Source organism: Rhinolophus hipposideros, assembly GCF_964194185.1.
Source record: "Rhinolophus hipposideros genome assembly, chromosome: 9".
In the NCBI taxonomy this organism is placed as follows: Eukaryota; Metazoa; Chordata; class Mammalia; order Chiroptera; family Rhinolophidae; genus Rhinolophus; species Rhinolophus hipposideros.
This window is the reverse complement of record NC_138055.1, coordinates 31,781,880-31,809,338: the sequence shown is the minus strand read 5'-3', so window position 1 is coordinate 31,809,338 and position 27,459 is coordinate 31,781,880. Positions and strand designations below refer to the sequence as shown.

Genomic DNA, 27,459 nt, shown 5'->3' with positions numbered 1-27,459 from the left:
CCCTACCTGTATATACCTGACTCCTTTGCTTTCCTCTCTCGTAACCGTAGTCTGCTAACACTTGAACCCATCCTGTGGACAAACACTTTTAGGAGTTCCCTATTGATGGCCTGATGCCATATGAAGACAGATCTCAATATTCGTCCTATTCACACTAGGACAAGCAATTAGAAGCCTCTCCGCTTTGCACTTACTTGACTCTGCCTAAATAGGCTTAAGCCTGCTACTTTAATGGTTACTAGATCTCTTGTCAGTTTTCCTGGTAGGCATAGTCTTTAAAACAGCTTCATGTATATATAATCAGTAAGGCATCAGTGTGCAAAGATGACAATCCCGTTCACCATCCCCTCAGCTGTTTCCCATACAAACAACTGCCATATTCATTGACTATGGCTTAAGTGAGTGGATGTGACCCTCAGAGAAAGTTAGATTAGTAGAGAGCATTAAAATTCTTCAACGTTCTATGTTGCTGAGTATGCAAAAAGGGCTTGAAACTTAATGAAATAAATTAAGTTGCCTTGATTATCCTCCATGAGCATGGCATGGCAGTGCTCCTGGTCGTGGTACTAGGTGACCAGTAGAGCTTGTCCCCAAGCTGGCAACTAGCAGCATTCCCAAGATCGTTTTCTGTCAAGCCAGAGGTCACTGAAATGGGGGTTCAGGTGGGACTATACATTGGAGTGAGGAAAAAATATCAAAATTACATTAATATTTATTTTGTAACTTTTAACTTTTTTCCAATTTTTCCACTTTTCTACAAATTTAAAAATATTTATTATTTATTAGTTTAGTAGTTTATGTATAAAATGTATAAATATATAAATTATATGTTTTGGAAGAATGAGCTAATTTCTTTAAAAGGAAAAAAAACCTGGTAAGATATAAGAATAAATGAGACCACCGCTAAATACTTTTCAGATGCAACCTTTCAATCCCTTTAGGTTTTAAAAAAACAACATGAATCCCATAGGTTAATATTCACTAATGATTCTGCTATTATTCTTTTAACAATGTCTATTTAGTATTGGTGAGATTGTAACTGTGCTCTATATGGGCAAACATTGAATGAAGATAGTCACTGAGCTGTCTCAGCTACTGAAGAAGAGTAAAGCATGTAACTGTAATGGATGCTTTGTCCTTGCAGTTCCCTTAGTCTAGCACAGCTTTCTCCAAATTTCTACTTACTACCTCCTATTTGCCCTTCAATAACAAGTTGAGTGCTATACTGTGTGGGATGCCTTCTCTCCCTCACTCGGAATTAAGTATGCTTCCTTAAGTGCTCAGGCACTTGTCCTTTGATAGCAAACATCATCTCCAGCTGAGAGTCTGTCAACCTGGAAATAATATTGTAGCACAATGTTCTTGAGTCCATATTTGCTAAAAATCAGTAATATAATAGGATACCTGGAGGCCAAATGTACAGGTTGAAAATAAACAAGTGAAATAACTTTCTCAGGATATTATAAACAGAAGAGCAAAGTATAACCAAAGGAAGCAGAAGAAAGGAAATAATAAAGATTTTTAAGAATGTGATAGAAAAATAATACAATAGAGAGGATCAATAAATCCCCCATTTCATCTTTGCAAAGATGCATAAAATTCCTAATCCCATGACAAGGCTGATCAGCAAATGACATACGTGAAGAATGGAAGAATGAACAGATCCTATAAATGTTAAAAGGATTATGAGAATACTGTAAGTAACTTTATGCCAATAAATTAGAAAAAAAAATCCTAGAAAACTGTAACTTAACATACAGACCCAAGGAAAAAAAGTTAAAAATGTGAATTTCCTTATAATTCTTAAATAAATTAAATCTCCAGACCTACATGGCTTTTCAAATTAAAGAAATAAAACTAATTTTATACAAACTCTTCCAGAGAGTAGAAAAGAACCAAAAAAGGATATCCTACAATCAAGAAATTCTACTCCTATGTATATGACCAACATGTGTGTATTAGGAGACATACATGTAAAAGAATGTTCATAGCAATGTTATTTGAAAAACCCCAAATTGGAAAGATTCCATATGTCCATGTAGAGAGGAATCTACAAGTGAATTGTAATATATTCAACATAATAGAATACTATACAACAGTGAAAATACAGACAGCTTAGGTGGCCTATCACTTCATTGGTTTAAGCAACAGTCGTTTTAGATTATTGTCTCAGTTCTGGATGTGACTGGGCTCACCTACAATGGTTTTGCTCAAGGTCTCTACTGATTTAAGCAGTCATTTGGTAGTTGGGGCTGGAGTCATTCACTCACAAGACTGTGAGGTTGATGCTGGCTGTAGGCTGGAACCTCAGCTGGGCACCAGAACAGCTGTGTTTCTTGGACATTTCTCTATTTGATCTCTCTGTGTTGTTTCTCCTCCTGGCAGACACAGAGTAGCTCAATTTCTTACATGGCAGCTGAAGGCTCCCATAGTGAATATCACAAGAGAAATTGGCAGAAGCTGAATGGCCTTTTCTAACCTAACTTGGAAGCCATGAAGCATCACTTTCATCAAATTCTATTTAATGAGGAAATCACAAAGGCCCTCTTTGGTTCAAGATGGGAGACATAAGATTCTCTTATTGATGGGAGGGTGATGAAGAATTTTCACACGTGTTTGAAACTACTACATTGTTCCACGAGTGTTTCCATCATCATTAATCCTTTAACTGTCCAACTTTCTTTGGTAGATTTTTCTGGATGCATGCATACATGTTACATGTTACAATGTAAATGGCCAAAAAATAAAAAGAACGTAATCCCAGCCTCTTAAGGAAGGCCAAATCTGCCAGAGTGGTGAGGAACGTTGTTATTCTTCTTACTGTTTTCACTTCCTCTCTACTCTCTAAGACTTAGCTTTAGCTCCTGACAACCTGGCCCTGACCTCTTTGTCGGCTTTAACTTTCCTCTTACAGCTGCCTCACAAGAATGCTGGGGTCCAACTGAATTGTATCCTTGCACGTTGTCCCATCTCTCTGTGATAGAATAATGGCTTTCCACAGATGTGCACATCCCAATTCCCAGAAACTGTGTCTAGGTTACCATATATGGCAAAAGTGGCTTTGTAGATAAAATTAAATTAAGAATCTTGAAATGGTGAGATTATCCTGGATTATCCAGGTGGGCCACAGGTAATCACAAGGAGGGTCAGAGTTAGAGTCAGAGAAGGAGACATGATGACAGAAGCAGAGGTCAGAGGGTGCCATTGCTAGGGAGAATACAAACCAAGGAGTGGATGCAGTCTCTAGAAGCTGAAAAGCCAGGGGAATGGATGTTTTTGCTAGTGTCTGCAGAAATAATCAGTCTGCTAACTCCTTGGGTTTAGTCTCCTAAAACCCATTTTCGGGCTTCTGACCTTCAGAATTGAAAGAAAATGGATTTGTGTGGTTTTAAGCTCCCAAGTTTGCGGTAATTTTTCACACCAGTAATAGAAACTATTCTTTCTTTCTTTCTTTCTTTCTTTCTTTCTTTCTTTCTTTCTTTCTTTCTTTCTTTCTTTCTTTCTTTCTTTCTTTCTTTCTTTCTTTCTTTCTCTCTCTCTCTCTCTCTCTCTCTCTCTCTCTCTCTCTCTCTCTCTCTCTCTCTCTCTCTCCCTCCCTCCCTCCCTCCCTCCCTCCCTCCCTCCCTCCCTCTCCCCTCCCTCTCTCTCTGTCTCTCTTTCTTTCTTTGTTTTGAGTAATAGAAACTAATACAATCCCCTTCCCCTCCTTTTTCCCCCCATTCTACCTTTTCTATATTACTTGATTTTACTTGAAACACTTCCCTAGGCCAGTTCTTTGTAAATCCTACCTGGTGTTAAAGACCCAGCTTAGATGCTCTCCTTCCTGAAACCTTCCTATCATCACATTAGAAGTAATTCTTAATTCTCTAAAACACTAGGGTACCTATCAGTACTGATAGTCCACTTATCACATATTACTTCAAGTTACTTGAGGCCAAGGTGCTATATACCCTTTTTGCTGTTTCAGTTTCCTGTTCAGATTTTACACATATCACACATGCGTGTTTGTTGAATGACTGCAGGAGAGTGATATCACAAACACAATAAAATATTTCCAGTAGTAGTTAATATTTTATGCTAAAATATAAAAGTAAGTTGTAACATACATTTGCAACTTCATACGGTCCATTTAGTATCTGTTCCATGTAATTATTTAGATCTCTGAATCTTTTGTGATCTGAATTCGTAAAAGGTAAGTGCCACCAATGAGGAAACCTGTTTAAAAGAAAAAAGTACATATTCATCAGTTTGAAAATTGACCTCTGCATCTAAGATTGTTTGTGAAGTTGTAATTGCATCAGATGGGAGGGCCAATGAAAACATTAAAAAAAACCCACAAAAATAACATAGACCATATGATTAATCCTGAGTGTTTCATTAACATGGCTGAGGTCACTTGTACTATTTTAACTGTCACTAATTAATACTAATTTAATTTAGCATACTAAATTAATATGTATGTTCTTTCTTACTGTATTTATGGCAGACCACACATTTTGTCCCTTAAATACATGTGAGTGATAATAAATACTTTCTGAAGTTAATGATTCATAATTTTTCAAAGAGGTCAAATTGTGTTGTTTCTTCTGGGTTCACTAGAGACATTGCTACACTAACTAAATTAAACACTACCAAGTGACATATGCTTCCATCTGGTCTCAGTCTTTTGGAACCAAGTATCACTTTCCCCAGGAGTCTGACTTGCAGAATTTCCTCTGCACTATCCCATAATTCATCTTGATGGGTTAGACAAGATTAACACCAATTATTTGGTGGATGACTTGTTAATGGTTAACATTTGGCAATGCATTTTGTTGGTTAAATATATCATTTTAGAAACTACCTAGCACTTCCTTTGACTGCATTCTTGCTCTGTCTCCTTCATATTTCTGCTTCTTTGATACAGACCTTGTCCCCAGGAAAGGAACATAGGGGAAGTGAAGTATTGTCAACAAATGCACAGAAGTATGTGACAACTGTAGGCCACCCCTGCTTCCTGTTGGAAATGTCAGGGAAGTCCAAAATAATATGTTTGTGTATTTAAATAATTATTTTATTTTTAAGGGTATCTTGTAGTTCTAAGGCTTAATGTATTAAACATTTTCATCCAGATTTAGTTATCATGAAAATCAGTACCATACAAAAGTTAATCAAACATAGAAATGCATTTGATAGGTGGATTGGGCTGGTTTTCAATACTAATTTGTGTATCTGTGATGAAGTTTCCTTTGCTAGAATAAACTATTAAACATCAATTCCATTCTTTTGTTGATGTTTTTATAGATGTATGTACTAAAAATATCTTGTGTATAAATAAGCACATGAGAATTGAAGAATTCAGCTATAGTAATGCCATTAAATTGTTTGAAGCACTTTTGAGTTATATGCCAAATATAACATAGCAATCAGTTCTTAAAATGATTTTTTTTTTTATGATCTTTTATCTGACAGCAACATCATTTCTTCCCTTAACTTTGTTCAGACTAAAGATTAGGAAACACCTGACTGGCAAACAGATTTGATACCGGGTTATTAGAGTAATTAATTTTCTCAATACCAGCACCAACCAGTATTTTGATTTTCCCTTTATTTGACCCTCAGGGATTTTTTTTTCCCCAGGACAATGTACCAAAATAAGATGCTGGATGATTGGTGAAATGGTGAAAGTAGAAGAGGGAAAGGAAATCAATCCCTCTCACGCCGATTAAGTTTAAAGTTAGACCATTCATTTTTAGGAAGATTTCTATGCCTGTGTACGCTTGGAAGGAATACAGAGGTACAAATAGTTCAATGTGGGGACCACTGTTATATGCTGTGAGTGATTTGAATGTTATTCTTCATGATTCTTTCTGATCATGCTTTCCAGCTCAGGTTTACCTAACTCTCATAGGGCTTCTTTCCGTAAATTAGGAGTCAGAGGAAAGCTTGCCCTCATCCTTCATTTACATGCACTGCTGTGATCCCCAGCTCCTTAGGGACCTTTAGTATACAAATATCATTCAAGGCACATAGGACTAAAGGTTCCTCCCTCCACACAAGGATAAAATGAGTTCTGCTTGAATAGTTTTAAAATCAATTTAGGTACCATTACCAGGCAACAATGCTTGAGCAAAGCAGAATCCTAACTGAAGCTGAGAATCAAGAAGAGGCATATAGAGAGATATTATTAGCACTTTTAAGGTTTTACAAATTATACTAATATGTATTGGAGATGTAAAAGTGTGGAACAGAGAATTTTTTGAAACCCAAAAGGACAGGTATTTAACAAGGATTAACTTATAGTTCTAAATCATGTATTAGTACAGTATGATAACAGTCACAGATGTTGAATTCAGTATGTGAAGCCAATCTTAGAATATTTTTGCCAGCATCTCTTCTTTCTCAGTTATTCTATCATTTTTATTTTCGGGGGGGGGGGGAGGTAATTCTTAAAGCTGATATTGCTTTTAAAAGTTTCCACAGCAGAATTCCTTTCTTCCCCGTTCCTTGAACATGCTCTTACTTTAACTTTGTTGATGTCCTGATGTTTCAAGAATCTGTGTAGCAAAATTTCTGTGACATCTGCAAGTACAAGTTTTTCATGAATGTGAACTTCATGAAAATTCTTCATGAAGATTTGTGCAATCTTCAGTATTGCACAATACCTCTCTATTCATTGATAGCTGTACTTAGTTTTATATTTCGGAAAGTGATTAAACCATGAAAAGCCTAGTAAAACTCCACATGTTCAATGTATGTCAGATGAGGTATGGACAGTCACTGTTAAAGGATCATTAACTTAACAAAAATTCCATTATAGATAAAATGACATTTGGTTTACCTAACTGCCAATATCACAATTTCTGGAAAGTCACCTTTTTAAAGTCAAGATACAAAGTTTATGACCTAAATTTGACTAGCTCTAAGTGACATATTTTAGAAGGTTTGTTGGAACAGCAGTTATTTTCATTATATTTTTAGTTTGCTTACGTTTAATATTTTTTTCTATTATAGCACAAATGGAAGCAATAGTTTTCAAGATTGTCTTGAAAGGAACATGACAACAAATTAAATTTAGATAAATCAAAGTTAATAATTAATGACAATAAAAGTGAGTTGATTTTAATAAATGTTACTAATATACTAAATGATATTAAGAAATATAATTTCTTTGGTGCAGCAAATAAATATTTCAAAACTTTTTATTGTAATTATTTGTCGAAAGAGTAAATCTAGTCAATTTAGTTCTGCATTTTCAATTCCAATATTATTATTATGGAAAAAAACTAAAAAGATTAAATTTTAAAACAGGCAAATAAAACAATTTTCCAGATAACCAATGAAAAATGAAATCGCTTCTAAATTTTTCCGTCTACAAAATCAATGGTGGAAGCAAAGAGAAAATTGCAAACCTTGTTCTCTTTTATGAGACAAAAGGTTGTTTACTCTGAGAGCAATACACACTCTCTGCTGGGATAGGTTCAATGGCATTGGAGTCAGAATGTTGTGTTGCCCACAAATAGAAAATCCCGTAAACATAATTTTCCTTATGTTCAAGGACAAGTGCTTAAGGGAAGCATTGTGGAGGAGAGTGCCTTACTCTGGGAGAGTCAGGGATGCAAACTGCTTCTGAAGTTGGCTGTGAAGTTTTGAAAACTGATCAAATGATTTTTCTGTCAGGGTTGTTTCGTTGTTACTGCACATCACCTGGATTAGATACAGCTGCAGAAAATAAATATGCAAAAATCAAAAGACAGCAATAGCAATCTGTGATACATTCTAAAATCTGATTTTATGTAAACTAAACAAAGCAAGAATCTTTCTGCACAATTATCATGGAAGCTAAGAGATGTAATTTGTAACGGCAACATTACCTGTAAACACAGGAAATAAAGATATCATAACCTCATGCACTGGGAACACACTGCCTAATTTCTGCTGTTCTTTTCTTGTGGACACTTTAATTAGCTCTTGATTTATATTCTACCACAGGCAGGACTGTTCTCTTTGATGGTTCTCTTCTAATAGCTTTGGTTGTTATGATTTCTCCTTAGAAGATCCTCCTTAATGAAAGGGGCACTTCTGCTCAAGCTGTAACTAATTTTTCATTTGCATAGTAAAAACAAAAATCACGGTATAAGGGAGGATGTGTGGCATAGTGAAGGGGAGTCTGAGGTGATGTCAAATGATATTTAAGTCAAGCTGACGGACTTAAGACTTACATTATTAGTTTTCTTGCTGTACCCTAAAATTGTTGCTCTTTGAATTGACCTGGTTGTGCTCACCACACAGGATTCCTGGGAAAATGTTTGTGAAGTAGGTTTGGCAGGGCTTATGGCTGTCATTTGTGCAAGTGTGTGGATCAAGTTATTCAATTTAACAGGGAAACACTCCAGACTTTCCTTTATTTTCCTAGAAAAAAGAAAAAGAAAAGATAATGAGTTACATTGCCCTGACTCGACTCATTTCATTTATGATTTGTTTCCTTGTGTTTGTTAGATGTGGAGGAAGAATTCAAGAACCATGGATGTTTATTTGGAGCTCAGCTATTAAACATTATTTTTGTAAACTTCCAGGTCACATCTTAATTGTTAGCAAGTATTGAATAAACTCTTGTAGTAAAATATAAAACTGTTATTGCAATATTGTAGTTAGACTTCTTTTTGATTTGTTTTTTATTTTTAGGGATGATTTTCAAAAATTTAATTTTAGTTTACAATTATTTAAAATATTTACAGAATTCCAGAAGTTTACTGTACAAAATATGTAGATTTCGAGAAGCCCAGTATCTAGCCCTGTACTCTCTATGCCATTCCTTCCCTCTCCCTACACTTAAACATTTTAAAAAATTACGGTTTAACTTTCATGGTTTTATTTTTTTAGTTTTATTTTTGTATGTATTTGTGTTCTTCTTTAACTGTCTTAAAAAAAGTTGCATACTATAATACTATACCTAATATACAATTATTTTATATGAAATAATTTTTACTCTATGGCCTTTGTTTGCTTTGGTGTGTCTGCTTTTTAAAGTTTAAAAAGAAATTTGTACTTAAGAAGGTTTGTAATTGTATTCTAATGGCATAACAAATATCTTTATATAATACCCTTTATCCCTATTGTATCCTCTTCTCCAGTATCTGATTTGCAGTGTTGTCCTTTTTATCCCAGTTAATACTGTCAAGCAAACAGTATGCGTATTCTACTTTTCATATGTGCTTCCTAGTCCACTTCTATTTTTATACAGCGATTGTATCTACATGATATGATATCTATTCTATACATACTACACAGCCTCCCTTTTAACAATCATTGTATCTTAAATTCTCTACCAGTCCTTAGGTCCAAATCTCTCCAGTCATTGTGACTACCGTGTACCCTCCAAAATAAGACCGGATCTTATATTAATTTTTGCTCCAAAAGATGCATTAGGGCTTATATTCAGGAGATGTCATCCTGAAAAATAATGCCAGAGCTTGTTTTTTGATTAGGTCTTATTTTCGGGGAAACACGGTATCTGAAGCTAATTCTAGTAAATTCTTCAGGAAGTGCTCAAGGAAATAAGTTTCTGAGTTCTGTATGTGAACAGTAGTTTGTGGTCATTGTATTTGAAAGTCACTTTAGCTGGATACCACATTCTTGTCTCACATTTTATGGCACTCAGGCTGGTTATTCTAGGTAATTTTTCTGAATATGTAATACTGTGTCTTTTAATATATAATTTCAAGTCTTTTGATTTTTCAGGTAACTTCTTAAATTACAATATTACTGTTTATTAAAACACTAAATATACTTTTTGGTTTTGATACTGTTTTATTATATTATTTTGACTTTCTTTTTCAGGGACTCCCATTATATGTATTCTAGATCTTCATTGCCTTACTTTCTTTTTTATTTAAAAAAATCCTCCTTCTTTTTTATCTTCTTTTTCTCTTGAGGCATTGTATTGTGTTGTTGTGTTTATCTGTGTGTTCTTTCTAGTTTATTGTTTTTAAAATTATGTTTTCTTTTATTTATAATTCTTTCTTGGAGTCAATCACGTCATTCCTGAGGTTTTAAAAATGTGATCGCTATAGTTCCTTTATATCTTTGTCATTTTCTAAAATTTCTTTTAGCTTAATTTGGAATATAAGGATACAGTTTATCCTTTTGGTGGGAATGTCTTTCTGGTAGACTATTATTGCAGGGATTTTATTTTGCATCTTGTTTCTGTTTTTCTTATTATAATTTTGTGTAACATTCAAACATGATCCATTTTGCGTGCTCATTTTAATATAAAATTAACATTCCTGAACGTTCAGGAAGGAATAGAGGGTTTTCAAGTGTCTGAAGCTCCCTTTTCTGTTGGCCATCACACAGTGATAAAAAAAATATGTCATACTTTCTGAAATATTCCTCCTTTGCTTCTCTGTTCACCCTAATTTTTTCTATATTTTTGTTTTCCTTTACTCCTATGACTTTTATCCTCTTAGTTTGGATTATACTTCTGGTGATTTCTCTTCAATGTGGGATTCTTACCTGGAAGGGAGCTCCTGTTACCTTTGAGAGTTCATAGACTTCTTTAATCTTTTCAGATTTGCCACAGATCATTTGCCTTTCCCTGTGAATTGGAGTGTGTGAAAATCCCTCCCAGCTTCAGCTGCTGTTTTCAAGTTGGCCTGCTCAGCTTTTCAGTGAATACATACTCTTTGGAGTCTTGTTTTCAGGCCAGTCAAATTACATTTTGCTTCCTTAGCTGCTTCTCATAAGATGCTAATACTCAGAGGTCTTGTAAATTAATGGTTTGCTCCTACCTGCTTGTATTTTAGGGTTCTTGGGGATACCTTGTTACCTAGTTTTGTTGAGGATGTTCATAGTTTGAGGGTTCCACAACTCTGTTTACTCTTCCTGTTTTATGGAAGAAATTCAGAGTCATGAAAAAACTTGACTTTTTATGATATGTAATTTAAGCTACGCAGAAAAATATCAAGTAAAATGTGAACGTTTCCCTTCATTCTTCCTATATGTCTATCTCTGTGTCAATACTGTATATGAACTGCTGTTGAATTGGCTCTGACTCTTGGCAACCTTATAAATGAGTGATGTCCACAATGTCCTGTCTTCAATAGCCCTGTTCAGCTTCTGTAGACTCATGCCTGTGGCTTCTTTGTGTTAATACTACATTTCCTTAGAACTTTATAGTAAGTCTTGAAATCCAGAAGTTTTTTTTATCTTATTCTTCTTCAGACACACCCCCCCCCCCCATTCTAAGCCTTTTAACCTCCCAAATATATTTTAGAGTCAGCTTATTAGGTTCATCTCTACATAAAATACATACATAAAGATTTTGAATGGTATTATTGCATTGAAACTTTAAAATCAATTTGGGGAGAATTAACATTTCTACAGTATTAAGACTACAACCAATGAACATGGTATATTTCTTAAACTTAGGTCTTATTTTACATTACTGTATGATTTTAGATATTTTTTTCTGTAGAAGTTTTGTATATCCTTTGTTGGATTTATTCTTAAGTGGAGCATATTTTTTATGGCAAATTGTAAATGCTATGTTTTCTTAAATTTTATTTTAACTAATATTTGTAATATATGAATAGATTTTTAAATCATTAATTTTAGCAATATATCTGTATAGTCTTTTGAAATTTGGGTGGACACAATCATGTACCCTGCAAATAATGATGAAGTTTTTGTCACCCTTTGCACTGCTAAGATGTCCAGTGGTGCTAGCAAAGTTTGTTCCTGATTACAAAATAAATACTTTCAATGTTTTACCATTACATGTAATGTTTTCTGTAGGTTTTTAGCTGTAGGTTAAGGGTATTACTTTCTATTTCTAGAGAGTTTTTAAAAATGAGAGATTCTAAATTTTATTAGCTGCATTTTCTGTATCTATTGAGGTGAATATAATTTTTCCCCTTTAATCTTTTCAGTACTGAGTTTCGAATGTTTATCTTACAACTTACTTTACTGAACACTTGTTATTCCAATTTTTTTTGGTTGTTAATTCTCTGGGATTGTTTTATTTGTTGTCTTATTCAATTGGAAAATAACAATATGATAAAGCTTAAATATAGAGCTTTACCATCACTAGAGAAGGCATTATTTTTTTCTGACAGTGATGGGCATGCTTGTAGTTTTTCACTTTTAAAAGTATGATGGTTATCTAAGTTTATTTTTATTCTGAGCTTACTAAATTTTTCTAAGAGAACTCTGAACAAGCACTACTTTTCTGGTTTGGCTTCTATCACAGTTGTAATGCCTTCTTTATAACTAATTTGCCATGTCCTCAGTGTTAACAATGTAGTTCAATAATGTTTAATAATTTTCCCCTCAATTTTATAAAACTTCAAGCCCATTTATCTTGTTCTGGTACTAGACAGTTTTGAATAAATTCCAAATTTTTCCATTATTATACATCAATTTCGACCAACATTTTCTATAAAAGTTGAAATATAATCTGATCACTTCATTTCTACAGTGTTCATTATTCCTAAAGATGGTTTTTGAATTTATGGGTTTATAGTACAGTATAAAATATTTAGCTCTTTCCTCATCAGTAGTTAAAGACATCAAGATAATAATAATAGTAGAATTATACTACTAATCATGACTTATGGAGACCTTACCATTCATTCCTTCATTCAATAACTATTTACTGAACATATTTTATGTGTTAGGGTGGAAAGCTCTAGGGTGACAGGATGTACTCATTTCTCACAAAGATAGGCATATGAATCATAAATATTAAGTTCTAATGTACTCACCCTCACAAAATCTCAACTATATTCATACGTTATTCTTATATTGCCCAATAGTTAAGATGTGAGAATACTGAAGTTGAAGGATAAACTTTTATGATAAGCCTATCATTTTAAGGCAGACTTTCACCGAAATCTATTTCCCGTCTCTCAGGTGGCAGATTAACAGGTGAAAACAAATAGTGCTTTAATATGACTCACTTTGAAACCAGTGCCCTATGAGCAGTAGGTTTTAGTTCTCTGTGAGGATCTGATTTATCCATGTGGCAGCTCTTTATTTTGTTTAATTGCAGCATCAGCAGGATTATGCTTTGGAGTATCCATATAGTACAGGTACAAAGCAGTAGCTGGAAGGTTCAGTTCTTAAATTTCCTAGGGGAAACCTCTAGGCAGTCTGGATAAATGCTTTTCTCTGCTAGGCACTGTTCTATGTGCTGGCTCATAGAGGTGAAGGAGAGAAATCAGATGTATATACCCTTTGGCGGGCACTGCACTAAATACCTTATGTTAATCTTTTCCTCCTTAGAGGAAAGCAGTAAAAGTATTTTAAGAATAGATAAGAAAGACCAAGAGAGGTGAAGCTACCAGAGGTCATCATACAGAAAGTAGTAACTGAAAACTGCATCTCATGTTTCTCTGATTCCAAAGTCTTTGCTGTCATTGGGGATTATTTATAATGAATAGTATTTTAGCTTTGTCTTTAGAAAGAAATAAACCAATAGATTTAGTGTGGAATTCCAAGGTAGAACAAAGGCACTTAAACAATAATTCTTTGATTTTTACATAGGAATAATGTTCAGGCAGAAAAAAAATTATGTTACTTCTTGCAGCCAGGTGCAAAGGTGCTTACAATAAGCACAAAAATTCTTAAGTGTTAAGTTCTATCATAAAAATGTGTACAAATTCTATTCCACTTCATAACACACGCACCTTTTATATGATGTAAATATTTTAAATTGCTTATCATCAGAAACCACTGCTACAAATAGGTTTCTTTAGCCATGTGTGTGTAAATGTGTAATTGAGTTTATCAGTCTCAGAAAATTGCGTTGAATCCTGGAGCTCTAATCTTCCATGTCAGATTCAGCATCTAGGCAGATTTCTTTTTTCTCAGATGAAATGTTTTTAAATTCATATTTATATTAATATGTGACCACAAATGGCAAAATTTTTCATTGCTTCATGAGCCATGTCAGAATAACCATTGAAGAGAAATGCCTATAGTGCTGTAGAATGGTGGTTGAGTGAAGGTTCTAAGACAACATGTGATGGAAATTTCAAAAAGAGCATATTTCTATTGCCAAAGTTGTTTGTATCACTTTGCAGTTTGATGGAATACCTGTTTTACTGGTCAGTCTCTTTAGTAGTATCAGGGAAATATTGCTCTAAAGATTTTTTTCTGTGAAGGAACTTTAACGAGAATTACCTCATTTTACCATTGACATTATAATTTAATCATATATAAATAGAAAAGACTCACTCCCCAAGAACAAATTTCGTCCTCTAACTCTCAAATTTCATTTTCATTACAGTGATTTGTCATGTGTAATAAAAAAAAAAAAACACTACTTTTTTTTTCCTTTTTGTATTGAAGTTACTGAGTATCCATCTCTGTTAGTCATTCTTAACCATTCAGAGGGAACAATAAATTACTGCAACTTTGTCATAATTTATTTTATTCCATGAAGAAAAGTAATAGTTCAATATTGAATTTATAATCTCTGACCAGCACTTCCTCATACTTAAGCCTATAAAGTATGCTATCAAGTTAATTCCTATTTTGTCACAAATTTATTGTAGGGGCTCAGAAGGAGCCACTCCAAGATGTACTTCGGTGGTATGGGATTATTATGAGCTAAAGGCAACTGAGACCCTGTGGGTTCAAAAGAAAATTCTGCCCCTCACCTTAACTAGAATAATTTAAATGAGGAGCCTGGCCCACAATAAGAGTTAAAACCAGAAATGCCTTTTTACCTATCTATATGGATGGCAAACTAATAATTACTGAACATGTGCTCTCCCTGCAACTAACTTCTGAAGCCCCAAAGTGGTTTATCTTATCCTTAGCTCAAAATGTGATATATACCTCAATTTTCCTTTTTTTATCTGAACCTCACTTGTATACGTGGTCTCTGACTCTCCATATATGTGGGGTTTCCATACATATGTATGTAATTACATTTTGTTATTTTCTTTTTTAATCTGTCATATGCTTATTTGAATATTAGACCAGAAGAAAGAACCTTGAGGATAGAGGAAAGTTTCTTCCTCCCCCATATTATACTGAACACTGAACCAATACGTACTCAAATCCATATTTTTTAACCAAAAATTTACCATTCTAAAATAAACTTAATGAATAATCATTGCTAATGCATCCTGGGTACACATTTTTTTTTTTAAAAGTTCCTCTCTATGAAGTTTTATTAAAAAAAAAAAAATTCTACCAGAGTGTAAGGAGGGTGGGGGGTGGAAGATGAGGGTAAGGGGGATCAAATATATGGTGATGGAAGAAGAACTGACTCTGGGTGGTGAACACACAATGGGATTTATAGATGATGTAATACAGAAATGTATTACACCTGAAAGCTATGTAAATTTACTAACAATTGTCACCCCAATAAATTAAAAAAGAAATTCAAGATTGTCTGACATAGAAAAGAAAATAATTGATTTTTAGTTGCACATGTATATAATGTATATTTACACATATGTGAACACAAAAATTTAACTTTCATATTCTAACAAAAGGTTAAAACAAAAAGGTTAAAAGAAGTACAATAGATACTAAAAGGGGATATCTCATGTTAATCTTTGTGGCTTTGATGGCATGGAACGCTAATTTGAGAAACATTTAGATATTTTCTTAACATGTTCTCTCAACTAATCTGAAGACACTAAAGGTAAAGAATATCTAAATTTATCTGAGATTATCAGAGCATTAGGAGTTTCATATGTAGGATTTTTTTCCCCTTCTGAGTTTGCTAAGGGTGCAGGGAAGAGCACCCATTATACCAAAACTGAAAGAAATCAATTTTGTTCTATTTTGAACTCACTTATTAGTTCTACCTGTGAGCTCAATAAAGTCATTTAGCCTTCAGGAGACTCAGCTGTTTTATCTATAAAACAGAATTTATGACTAAACTATGCCATCCCCTGGGATTATTGATAGGATCAAATGAGGTGACACATAAAAAGTCATTGGAAACAGAATATTATGCAAATACTATTTCAGAAAGATTACTACCAGTTAAGTAAATACATGAATAAACAAAGCCCCAAAGTAGCAAACTACGCATAGAAGGATACAAGGGAAAACAAATGTACAGATTACGGTTTTCTGAAAACTAAACAGTGGTAAACTGTCTTGAAATCTTACAAAAGAGATATTAGATAGGGATTAGAGCAAGAGGCAACTTTAGAGTTTCTTCTTTCTTTCAGTTTTTTTTTTTTTTTTCTTTTCTGCTGCTTCAGAGTTTAGAACTTGGAAAACAACAACAACAACAAGAAAAACAAAAAACACAAAACCCCCCAAACTTTGCTGTTTTCCCAGTTGAGGTTTCAAGTCTTCAGAATTCATCTACAAGGTCAGCAAGTCTTATGTAAATGCCATCACAGGTAACTAACTCTGCATACAAACAAGAATTCCAGGCTCCATGGCCTTGACTATGAATAAATAATTCTTACCTTTTTTTTTTTTTTTTTTTTTTATGGAGACTTCTTACAAAAATTGGCCAAATCACAGTAAATAGAATAAAGGAACTAACGAAAGGTTGATGGACTGGTCTTATTATATGTAAGTAATATGCCAGTGACATGATATTCCAGGTTTCTATTCACCCCTCTCAAAGCCAGCTTATTTTATTAATGATATTGAAATGAAATTTAAAAGATAAATAAAATGAAATTTTAGCAAAGCAAGAAAATAAATCTTAACATGCAGTAATATAGAAAAATCAATAACGATAAATGGTGCTATAATTAAGGGAATAAAAATCTTTTTAAGAAACAAAAACGCATATTTAAAAATTGTAAATTATTTTAGTCCAGTTGCTTGCTAAATTCCTGGAATAGAGCATCTCATGCAATGCACAGGGTCAGGAATACCAGTGGGGACTGACTGATGCAAATAGCTGTTGTGGAGATAGCAGCTGTCGTGAAACAGCGCCATCTGGACTATTCATCTTTTTTAACTAATGCTTTCTGGTATTCCTTGGTGGATACATTAAACTTTTGAAATGCCTTTAACCTTTAGACAGATAGTCTCTCGAAGAGTTCAAAATATATTTTTTTAAAGCTAATAGCTAAGGTGTATTCTGACTTGATATTCAGGCAAATTCGGCAAATTCTCAGTATAACTTATATGATTCAAAAACAGTGACTCTCCTATTGCAGAAATTCTCCTGTGATGTATAAGCTATCAAACATCACAGTGAGTGTGACTGTCTCATGCAATTTAGGAAGTACACAATATAAAAGCTGTTATACCTGCAGTTTTTTAAAAAAGTGCTTTATAAAGTCAATTTGTTCAGATGAGTTCTTAAAATTAAATTTTAAAAATGGGAGACATTCACAATGAAAGGAGAAATTTCACTTTGCATTTTCCTTTGAGTCTGCTTTCTTAATTTAGGAAAAGTTGAACATCATGATTGCTAATTCCTCTAGTTTCTGGTGTTTTTTTTTTTTCTTCTTCTTCTTTTTTTCTTTCTTGTGAGTATTTATTTTTGTAGGTATCAATGGTTAAACTAAGGCAAAGGGAAACTTTGACCTTTATTTGTGGAATTACAACTATCCATGAGATACAAAGTGCAAAGTACTAACAAAGCATCAAGAGAATTTAATAATAAAAGAACCTAGGGATCTGCTTCCCTGTCCCACAACTCTCTTCCTCAGTTATAAAGAGGAACTAGATAGAATGCCATTGAACTGTGCTTTGAGACATTTGAGCATAAAGAGTCTTGTCTCAGCCTGTAACTACAAGAAATAAATGGGGAGTAATTTGAAAATGAGAATTTTCAAGGAGAGTAGAAAATGCTAGGCAGAGACAAGCAGAGTAGAAGGTCTTTGTTTCCATTAGAAACTAGGCAGACCCTATTTGTTTCTAGGGTTTGTTGGGTTATAATTTGAGTCCATGTATATCCTTTTCCTGAAGGATATATGAATATTGCACAAGGTTCTTCATAAAAAGCCACTGTGGACTCTGTTGCCCATCCTTACTCCTATCATGGGCTACCACTTCACAAAAAACAACCTAGAGCATCTTCTCTAAACTGTGAGCTTCAGAGAGAACAGTCTTAGTTATGAAGGGCCATTGGGCAGAGCAGGCACAATGGCTGTCCCCCCAAGTCCAACTATAGCCACTGGAAATTTTGTTCCAAAATAGAACAAAATTGATTTCTTTCAGTTTTGGTATAATGGGTGCTCTTCCCTGGACCCTTAGCAAACTCAGAAGGGGAAAAAAAATCCTACATATGAAACTCCTAATGCTCTGATAATCTCAGATGAGCCTCACACAAATGAGCCTCACACAAATGACTGTACACCCAGGAAGTCATCTAAAATAAATGGGGAGTAATGAGAAAGAAGTTTAATTAATATCCTGTTTATATATTCATATGGCATCATGTCTACACACCGTAGGTGGTTCAGCTGCTCTGGCTCCTGTGTTCGTGGTGTGGAGTCCTGGAACACTTTCGCTGGGTGTCATCAACATTTCCAGTAGCTTCATAGTTGGATTTGTGGGGACAGCCATTGTTCCTGCTGTGCCCAATGGCCCTTCATAACTAAGACTGTTCTCTCTGAAGCTCACAGTTTAGAAAAGATGCTCTAGGTTGTTTTTTGTGAAGTGGTAGCCCATGATAGGAGTAAGGATGGGCAACAGAATCCACAGTGGCTTTTTATGAAGAACCTTGTCCAATAGGGACAAAGGCAACTAGTTAAGTCAATGAGACTACCTCTCTCTGGAGTTTATACTACAGAATACTGGCCAATGGACAAAGAGAGTAGAAAATGCTAGGCAGAGACAAGCAGAGTAGAAGGTCTTTGTTTCCATTAGAAACTAGGCAGACCCTATTTGTTTCTAGGGTTTGTTAGTTTATAATTTGAGTCCACGTATATCCTTTCCCCCAAGTATACCAGATACAATATCTGGTTCTTGCTACCAAAACACCTCACTTAGTACAAACTATTCACTTTTTGAGGTTAGGAGTTTTGTTTTGCTTCAAGCTACCTTCAATTTCAGCAAAAGACCAAAAGATCCTACATTTACTAAACCAAAAATTCTGTGTGTCAGACCAAATGGAATACTGGGAATACATGGAAAATTTCCTCTCACATTTTTTGGAGGAGGAAATGGATGAAGTGAAAAGCACAATCTGTAGGTAGGAGGGGAGGTATTCAGGGAAGTGTATGCTTAATGATCCCAGTCTGGGCTGTGAAATAGGTTATCTGTTTCTAAGGACAGCTAAGCTGAGGTTTGAGAGTGATTGAAAATTCTGAAATGACCCGTTTGGACAGCATTTTAATGGATGGTTGCCTTTGTTGCCTAGCAGTGGGCCCAGCAGAGATATTACATGAGCGTATCAATTTGCAGAGACTGAGTCATGATACTTTCTTGATTCTATTCAACAGCACTCAGCCAAAAGGGAAGTATAAAAAAGTAAGGGAAGCAGAGAGAAGAGTCGGCAGTTATGTGAAAAACCTTTGTGGCCACCGAACCAATTTTATATTCATTTTCCTCAACATGCCATTAGTTGTGATATGGTTTTTAATGCTACAGAATACAGCATCTTCCGAAACTCATAATCAGTACTTAACCCAGATGTGAATACCCAGGAGTGAGGTAGGATCCTGTATTGTTCATAAGTAGAGTAAACCCTTGGAGCGGCAGGAAAAACCATTTCTTTCTCTCAAGCCTCAAACGGGATCAAGCGGGGCAGCCTTTTAATGCTAATACCTTAATCAGGACTAAGCCAGGACTTGAGGTGGTCACACATGCTGTGTCTGGGATGGCTTGGTTCTCATTCACCACCCAGATCTGAGCTCGCTTGTCTGAGTTTTAACTGTGTCTTAGTGATACCAGAATAAACAGTGGCATGAATTACTGTTAGCCTATCAGAACCAAGAGGACAAGTAGTTTACATAGTTTACATACAGAGACTGTCATAAGTATATACAGTTAATTATGCTCATTGAAGCGCCGAGACCACTGCTAATGTCATTGCAGAACTTGGTTTCTTTTTTGGTAAATTATGTGCGCTGATGTCTACACTTCAAGTTTCTCCTTAAGTTTAGAAATCCATGTAATGTGAGGCAATGCAGTTTAAGATGCTATTATTTACACAGAAAAGTCAACAAGTGCACATAATTTTTAACATTTATTTGAATCATATCATGTAAAACTCCATTATTGTTTTTAATGAACCAAGCTACTTTTATAAATTCACTCCATACATCATTTAAGTATTAACAAAAGAAATAGTGTATAATTTGTTTAAAAATGTAAAACATGTAAATAAGGGAGAGATCGTAAGTGACTTTTATAAATGAAAAAAATCATGGTCACAATCATTGAGCTTCCTTGTACCTCAATAGCAGGTTCTTTGTGGTACTATGTGGAATGTGTGACAGAAAAGATTCTCAGCACTTGATCTGCATATGCTGACCCAGGAACTTAGAGATGAGTTGAAAAGATATACTCAAGACAAATTAAATTATATATAAAAATAAAGGTACGTAAATGAGATTTTAAGATAAAATATGCTACTTAGGCTTTTGGAAGTTAAGGGCAGAGTGAGCCTGATGGGAGGTTTCTCTGAGGGAAAAATGCAGAGTGTCAAGGCATCTGGTAATATGCCGAAACAGAAAAAGGAGGAAAGGTGACTGCCTTGGACTCACTAGTGAAATTATCCCATGGGGGTCTCCTAGGCCAGCAATTACAGCAGATCCTGAATCCAACACCCCGGGGACACCTGGTAGTGGCACAGAAGTAATAGTTCTGGGAAGGGACTTCTGTCCCCCGCTAAGGCTTGGGATGTTCAGGAAATCAGGGCTAGTGCCTGAGAAAAGGTGTAGGATCTGCCTTTGTGGAACTGCAGCCAGCATGATGAACTTTTTGAAAACTATGGTCTGAATTATGAAGGGACACATCTCCCAGAGACCGCATGTGGGAGAGGTGGTTTTGAGCACACAGGGTAGAGTTGAAGACCCCACACTATGAAGTGTGACTCCCTGGATTCAAATCGTGGCTCTGTCTCTTATGGGCTCTATCCTTTGGCAAATCATTAAACTTCTCTGAGGTCTCAATTTCCTAATCTAAAAATGTAGATAAGAATGATATTACCTCACAGACTTGTTAAGATGATTAAATAAGTTACTATATCAAAGCACTTTAGAACAGGGCCTGGTGCATAAGAAGCACTGTATTAAAGGTTAGCCATTATTATATGCCTTTTGTATATGGAATGTTTGGTGTTTGAATTGTATTTTATGTTAAACTGTTTAATATATTTTAAGAGGAATAGAGCTTGTTTCACATTCAGATATTTTTGAAAGTGGAGTAGTGGGAATACGTCCCTTGTTTTACTTGGGAGAAAGTCACATAACTGAGAAGTATATTAGTTAAGGTTGTATACCAGGCAGTATATAATTCAGTAATAAATTAAGTATAGCATGAGAAAGTACATCTTCTGTAGGATTATAGAAGAAAAGACTAATCAATACTAGCATAATCTGAGAAGTTTTCATAGATGAGTTTCTAGCTGTCCAGAGTCTCAAGGGATGGGTAAAACTGAAAGTTAGATCAGACTCCCCCCTCTCTTTGAGTAAATTTATGATTTTTTAAGGAGCATTTCTGATGAGTTATGAGGTGAGTTAGACAAAGTAGAAATTAATATTTATTGAAAAAGTGATCTATCCAGAAAAGGATTTAATTGGGAATAATAGAGGTGGGGTGGATAAACCTTCATAAAGACAATCAGATTATAAGGTCCTCAAAAGTAAGAGGTAGGAAATGGCAAGTCAAAGACAATTATTGAACAGAGAAATGACATACCCTAATTTAGATGACTAGATACCTTTTAAGTCTGCAATGGAAAAGAAGTTCTTTACCATTTAGTTGTAGAAAGAAGTTTAATTAACAGAACATACTACATGACATCTGAAAGTGACAAAATTAGTCTTGCAGTGATATGCAGGAAGTGATATGTTATCTCACTCCCAAGAGGTTACTGGCTTCAGATCTACTTCCTATATTATTATAGTTCACGCCCTCTTGAATGGGAGAGATGAATCAATTTAGGCACTATCACCCATATCTAAGATTCTGCTCTTTACAGATCTGAAGTGTGTCAGATGAAATAGGAGGATGTGGAAGGATAGAATGCTGTCTCACAAACAAAGCATATTTACATTTTTCCTTTGGCCAGGGACTGAAAGTACTTTTTTCATCCAGTATATAGCTTTTTTCCTTCTTCTTCTTTTTTTTTTTTAATAATAGGAGGAACTATTTGTAAGTTGTAGCATGGTAATTACTCTGTTCAAGCAATGACACATCACTGTATTGTCTTAGAGATGAAAAGTAGTGAGTCCATAACTCATCATAAATCTCTTTTTCCAAATTGTTTTTCTGGACATAGTTCAAGTAGACAAACCAATTTATTTATGTCAGCCCTTGCTCTTTTCAGTGACCTCTTATTGAGCAATGTGTTAGATGAAGAGGCTGGTTAGCAAACAATAGCATGCAAAGGAATCACTGGCTAAGGCCTTGTGCTGGACCATCACATTGTTTCCTTTCTCCCCTTGGGGAAGGAAGACACAAGCTCATTCTAGAAATGACAGCCTCACACAAATGACTGTACACCCAGAAATCATCTCAAGTGCGAAACGTGTCTGTACACACGCATAAATGCACACTCATACATTCACAGCTAACCTTACTTGGTAAAATGACTTGTTGCTTCTAGGTCTGTGTCTTGTGGACGAAGAGTGTTGTACACATATTTCAGGTCTTGGATACCACTGAGCTCGGGCAATCCTGCAGGTATCATCTTAGCAAAATAAACAAACACACAAAAACACGTCAGAATAAATATAAATAAAATCTGACTTGGTTAAGTTTGGTTATACTTACTCGGTTAATTCTACAAATAAATAAAAACTTAAATTTACATAGCAATGCCTTTCAGTTTGTAAACATGAATGAATAAAGATACATGTTTTTTGACCTCCCTTATTTAGTAGAAGCAGCACCAATAATAAAAATAAAAACCAATAAAATTGTTAAAAGTTCTTGGAGATTAATAATTTAACTTTATCATAAACCAGTGAAGTAAGCATGATAGTATTAATATCCCCATCTTTTCTTGGAGGAGAGGCTTATTCAGCATGGGACAGTAGAAATAATAAGATTGCTAATGTCAGAATTTCTGGATGCACCATTTAATATCTGAACGATCTTGAAAAAGTCTCATAACTTCTTTGAACCTCCATTTTCTAATTTTTAAAATAGATATAAAAATACCCAACATGTTCTGGGAGAATCAAATAGCTAATAAATAAAAAAGAGCTTTGTAGATTATAAATTATTACACAAAAGTTATATCACAATACTCATTTTAAAGAAGAAAAAACTTAATTACCCCTAAACCATTATTGAAGTGTCCAGGTCAAATGATATATAAGCACAGTGTGGTTCTCTGGTTCTCATTTTTTATATTCTTTCATGAGTCTATGCCTCATACTATCAGAACATAATTTTCTCTAGTTAAGTGGTGATTGCTTTTATTAAAGATTATTAAATCAATGAAATAATTAAAGACATAATTGTACAAAGCCTCAAGTATTTTTCTGCCAACCTTTAGAAAAGTACTTTGTTTATAATGTAGACTGATGGGATAATATTCTCTTTAGTTATAGGCAAAAATCTTTGAGAAAAAAATAGATCTTTCTGAAATAAATTTGAACTTTGCAAAAAAAAAAAAAAAGAGAATGATGTCATTAGTACCTCTATGACTCAGATGATAAGTTATTTCCTGCTCTGGAATAGAGTCACTCTTATAGTAGTGGAAATTTAAGAACAATGCTGTTAATCGTAAAAATAAAGGATAAACTGAGAATATAGTTATGGTGTATGGGTGAAGTTGTGATTGACTTGATGAAATTCAAGTGAGAAAAAAAACAATGGGTTTCAAACTGTTCTCTTTTTCTGTTGTTTCTACCAGGCTGAAGGAACAGCATATATAAATATATAGAAGAGAGCAAGATATCTTCCATTTGTTTACAGAAAGAAATCCAGGATAGTTTTCTGGAACATAGGGTGAGCAAGAGATGAGGCTGAAAAGACAAGTAGGGTATGATGTTTAAGCAATATAAAAGATTTTGTACTTTATCCTAAAGCCAGGAGAGAAGCTTTTTTTAGTGTTTCTAAATGGGCAATAATATAATTGAATTGTATTTTAGAAAGATCATTGTGGTTATGTTTGAAAAATAGATTAAAGTGAGGCCAAATAAGAGGCTAGAATTAGGAGACGGTTTAGGAATGGAGAAGATACTGGATTTTAAATATATGTAGGAAGTAGAATTGAGACAACTGAGTGATTGGATATAGTTGGAGGGCTGGATGAGGTCTAAAGCATTTAGCTATAAATATAGATTTGGGAGTCATTAGCAGGGTAATTGAATAGTAATTGAAACTATGATAGTAACTTAAACTGTGGATATGGATCAGGTAGTCCTGGAAAGTTGTCACCTGTCTCTCCTTATGAATGATCTAGCAGCTCAAATTTATGATATCCAAATTTGAGAAAATTCTCTTCTCCCATAAACTCTTCCTCCTCTTTACTGATTCATATCTCCATTTTCACTTCCAGCACTCTTCAACTAACAAGAAATTCATGTCTTCTTGGATTTCTTCTTCTTCTCAATTTCCAGTGTCAATCTGTTAATTCTATAAAAACTACCTCAGTAGCCCCTTGTATTTATTCCCCTTTCCATTGCAATTATTGTCCTAGTTCAGCTCCTCACCTTCATTTGCTTAGAGAACTTGCAGAGTGTTTTTCTAGTTCTCCAACCCCATCTCTCTAATTACATAACTTCGGAATTACCTGTCTAAAATCCAGGCTAGATGATGTTACACCCTCAAAAAAAATTCTAGGTTCTCAGGGGTTTACATATTAAAGTCCAAAATCCTGATTCTGGTCATAAATGCCTTTCACAGTATAACTGTGATCTGTCATTTCAGCCTTATTGTCTACATACTCATAGGTCCTCATCTGTACCACAGTCTGGGTACACCTGAGTCCCTCCATTTCTAATACATGTCATTTTCATGCTTTTTAAACCTCTACACATACTTAATATTTTTCTCTCACCCAAGATTCCTTTCCTCTCCCTCGTTGTCTATTGAAATTCTTTTTGAAGGCTCAGCTGAGATGCTTCCTCTTTGAAGCACTACAGATCCTATCGCTACAATTTAATTACTGCTTTCTTTGTATAGCAATCATATCTTGGTTCCACCTCTTTCACAGTGTTTCTTGCTGCCTAGATTTTACTATGTTTTGTTCATGTATATGTTTGTCAGATTAGATTATAAGTTATTTTAGAACAGTAATTGGGTTTTTATTCAATGTTGAATTGTGTATATTGGCTAGCATGGTGCTTTGTAAATATTTAGAAATTAATGAATGTCTGTGAAATAATCAATGAGTGAATGAATGAATGAATTAATGAATGAATAGATTAAAAATACCTGATCCTGTTAGGCACTAAAAACCTATAAGTAGCAAGTTGAATCCTGACTACTACTAAACTTAAAATCAACTATAGGGAGATATATTCCCCAAAACAATTAGAGTCCAGATTAGGCTTTATCTTGTAAATTCTGTGTTTAGAGTTCTAGATACATCTGTGTAGTTATTGAGGCATTTTCCCCCCTTATTACACTGTGATTGTCCATTTGCTTAGAATAGGATTCTTCCTTAGACCTGAATTGCTTTCTAGTTTCTTTGGATAGTCTGAATTCACATCTGCCAGCTTAGATGTGAATTCTCTATCAATGTTTCTTTGGGAAGTACACACTATACTTACTCCTTTCTCTGTCAACACACACACACACACACACACACACACACACACACACACTACATACACACCAGTGCCAAGTGCAGACAACTTCTAATCAGAAGAACTCTAGCTCTCTCCTTTGTTATGTGGCTGATTAAAAGAAGCAAGTGCTAAGTTTGCCTTTGATGATGTGCTCTGTTCCTTAGAGAGGAGGCTTTGAGTGTTGTGAATCTGCACATCAAAGTAAAGATGGCCTTAGACCCATGGCCTTAGGTCCATTTAGCCATTTCTGTCCTCTGACCCACAGAGATGTAGTTCAAGTGCTTCCTAGCCTAGATTAATTTTGACAACAGAAAAGGTAAAGGGTGGCTAGTACAGGTAATAAGCAGATGCAAGTAATAAACAGATAAATTCTTTTTTGAAGGATTGAAACATTTAAACATTTTCTACTTCGTTTCTCCTACTAAATCTATATCTAGTTTGGTAGTTATGCTTCAGGAAGCAGACACTCTGCCACCACATAGAGAAGTTAGAGAGATTTCTGCTGGGAAATATCTGATGTAATAATGAGTGTGATAAACATTTTAAACTGGGTGAATGGTCCCTATGTTCTTTGGGAGCCTTCCATAATAGCTCATATTGATTTTTTAATGAGAGAAAAGCTGATGAAATACAGGCTTTTATGTTAGTGAATTCACCCAGTAACACTCTTGGGTCTCCTACTGATGTTCTGCTTTTAAGCAAGATGGGGATTTCATGTATTATTTTTCCCTGCATTTCCCAGGAGTAAATAAAAAAGAACTGTGGATATCTGGAATCGTGGTGCTCTCTACCAAGGACTAGCCATTAATTCATAGTAGACTATGAAACACTTGTGGCTCAGAATCCTGAGTAGTGACCATTCATGGAAGATAGAATTTATGACTCATGGCAAGTATTTCTCAAGTTGTATTGGGTCATGGTGTAGTAGGTTGAGTTTTTCTTCAAGAAGTTAGCATAGCAAGAGTCAGTTGGAGAGAGAATTGAGGGAAATACAGATTACCTACATAGGTAGAAAATAATCTTTCACAAATTTAAATTTTATTTTATTATAAGCTATACTAGGGAAAATATGGTCCTGAAACCTTTACTGATGTTTTGATTATCTACAGAATCCCCTAAGAAACCTGAAAAGAAGAAAATCAAGAGGCAAATGACCAGAAACAGAGGGAATAACACACTGCTGTTTTACATATAAATTTATTCATTGGTCTAATTGGTGCACATTGTTTCTGATCTCTGTTTCAATTTCTGAGTCTAAATCTAAGATTGTATGTTTAACCTGAATTAATGTTCTTCACTGCCAAATTTTCCTCCTTTAGCCTAAAATTCAAGCCTTGAATAATTAAAACATAGGGAGATTTTTTTTGGGGATATATTATATACTAGAAACCTCCAACATCTGATTTTAATAATATTTTTGAGAATTTTTTAAATACTTAATTTAAAAAATATATCTACTTCTTTTAAACGAAATAAGATTATATTAACTCTACATTTTAATGATTATTTAACATATTATGACTCAGAAGTGTTTTCTTTTTAGGTAGGTAGAAAAGTTTACTAAATGAGAGAAAAAACTCACCAATGGTTTTCTGAATCTATTTTTTTTCCCAAAAAAGGT

General features: G+C 34.5%; 1 protein-coding gene across 1 annotated transcript in view; it reads right to left on the bottom strand.

The window, feature by feature from the left end:
* PIK3C2G (phosphatidylinositol-4-phosphate 3-kinase catalytic subunit type 2 gamma) overlaps positions 1-27,459 on the bottom strand; it is a 276,846-nt gene that overhangs the window by 42,232 nt on the left and 207,155 nt on the right. Inside the window, exons 28-31 of the mRNA XM_081059023.1 lie at positions 22,674-22,783; positions 8,202-8,391; positions 7,580-7,701; positions 4,107-4,215 (exon numbers count right to left, since the gene is read on the bottom strand). Coding sequence (XP_080915149.1) covers positions 4,107-4,215; positions 7,580-7,701; positions 8,202-8,391; positions 22,674-22,783 — 531 coding nt within the window. The remainder of the gene's footprint in view (positions 1-4,106; positions 4,216-7,579; positions 7,702-8,201; positions 8,392-22,673; positions 22,784-27,459) is intronic.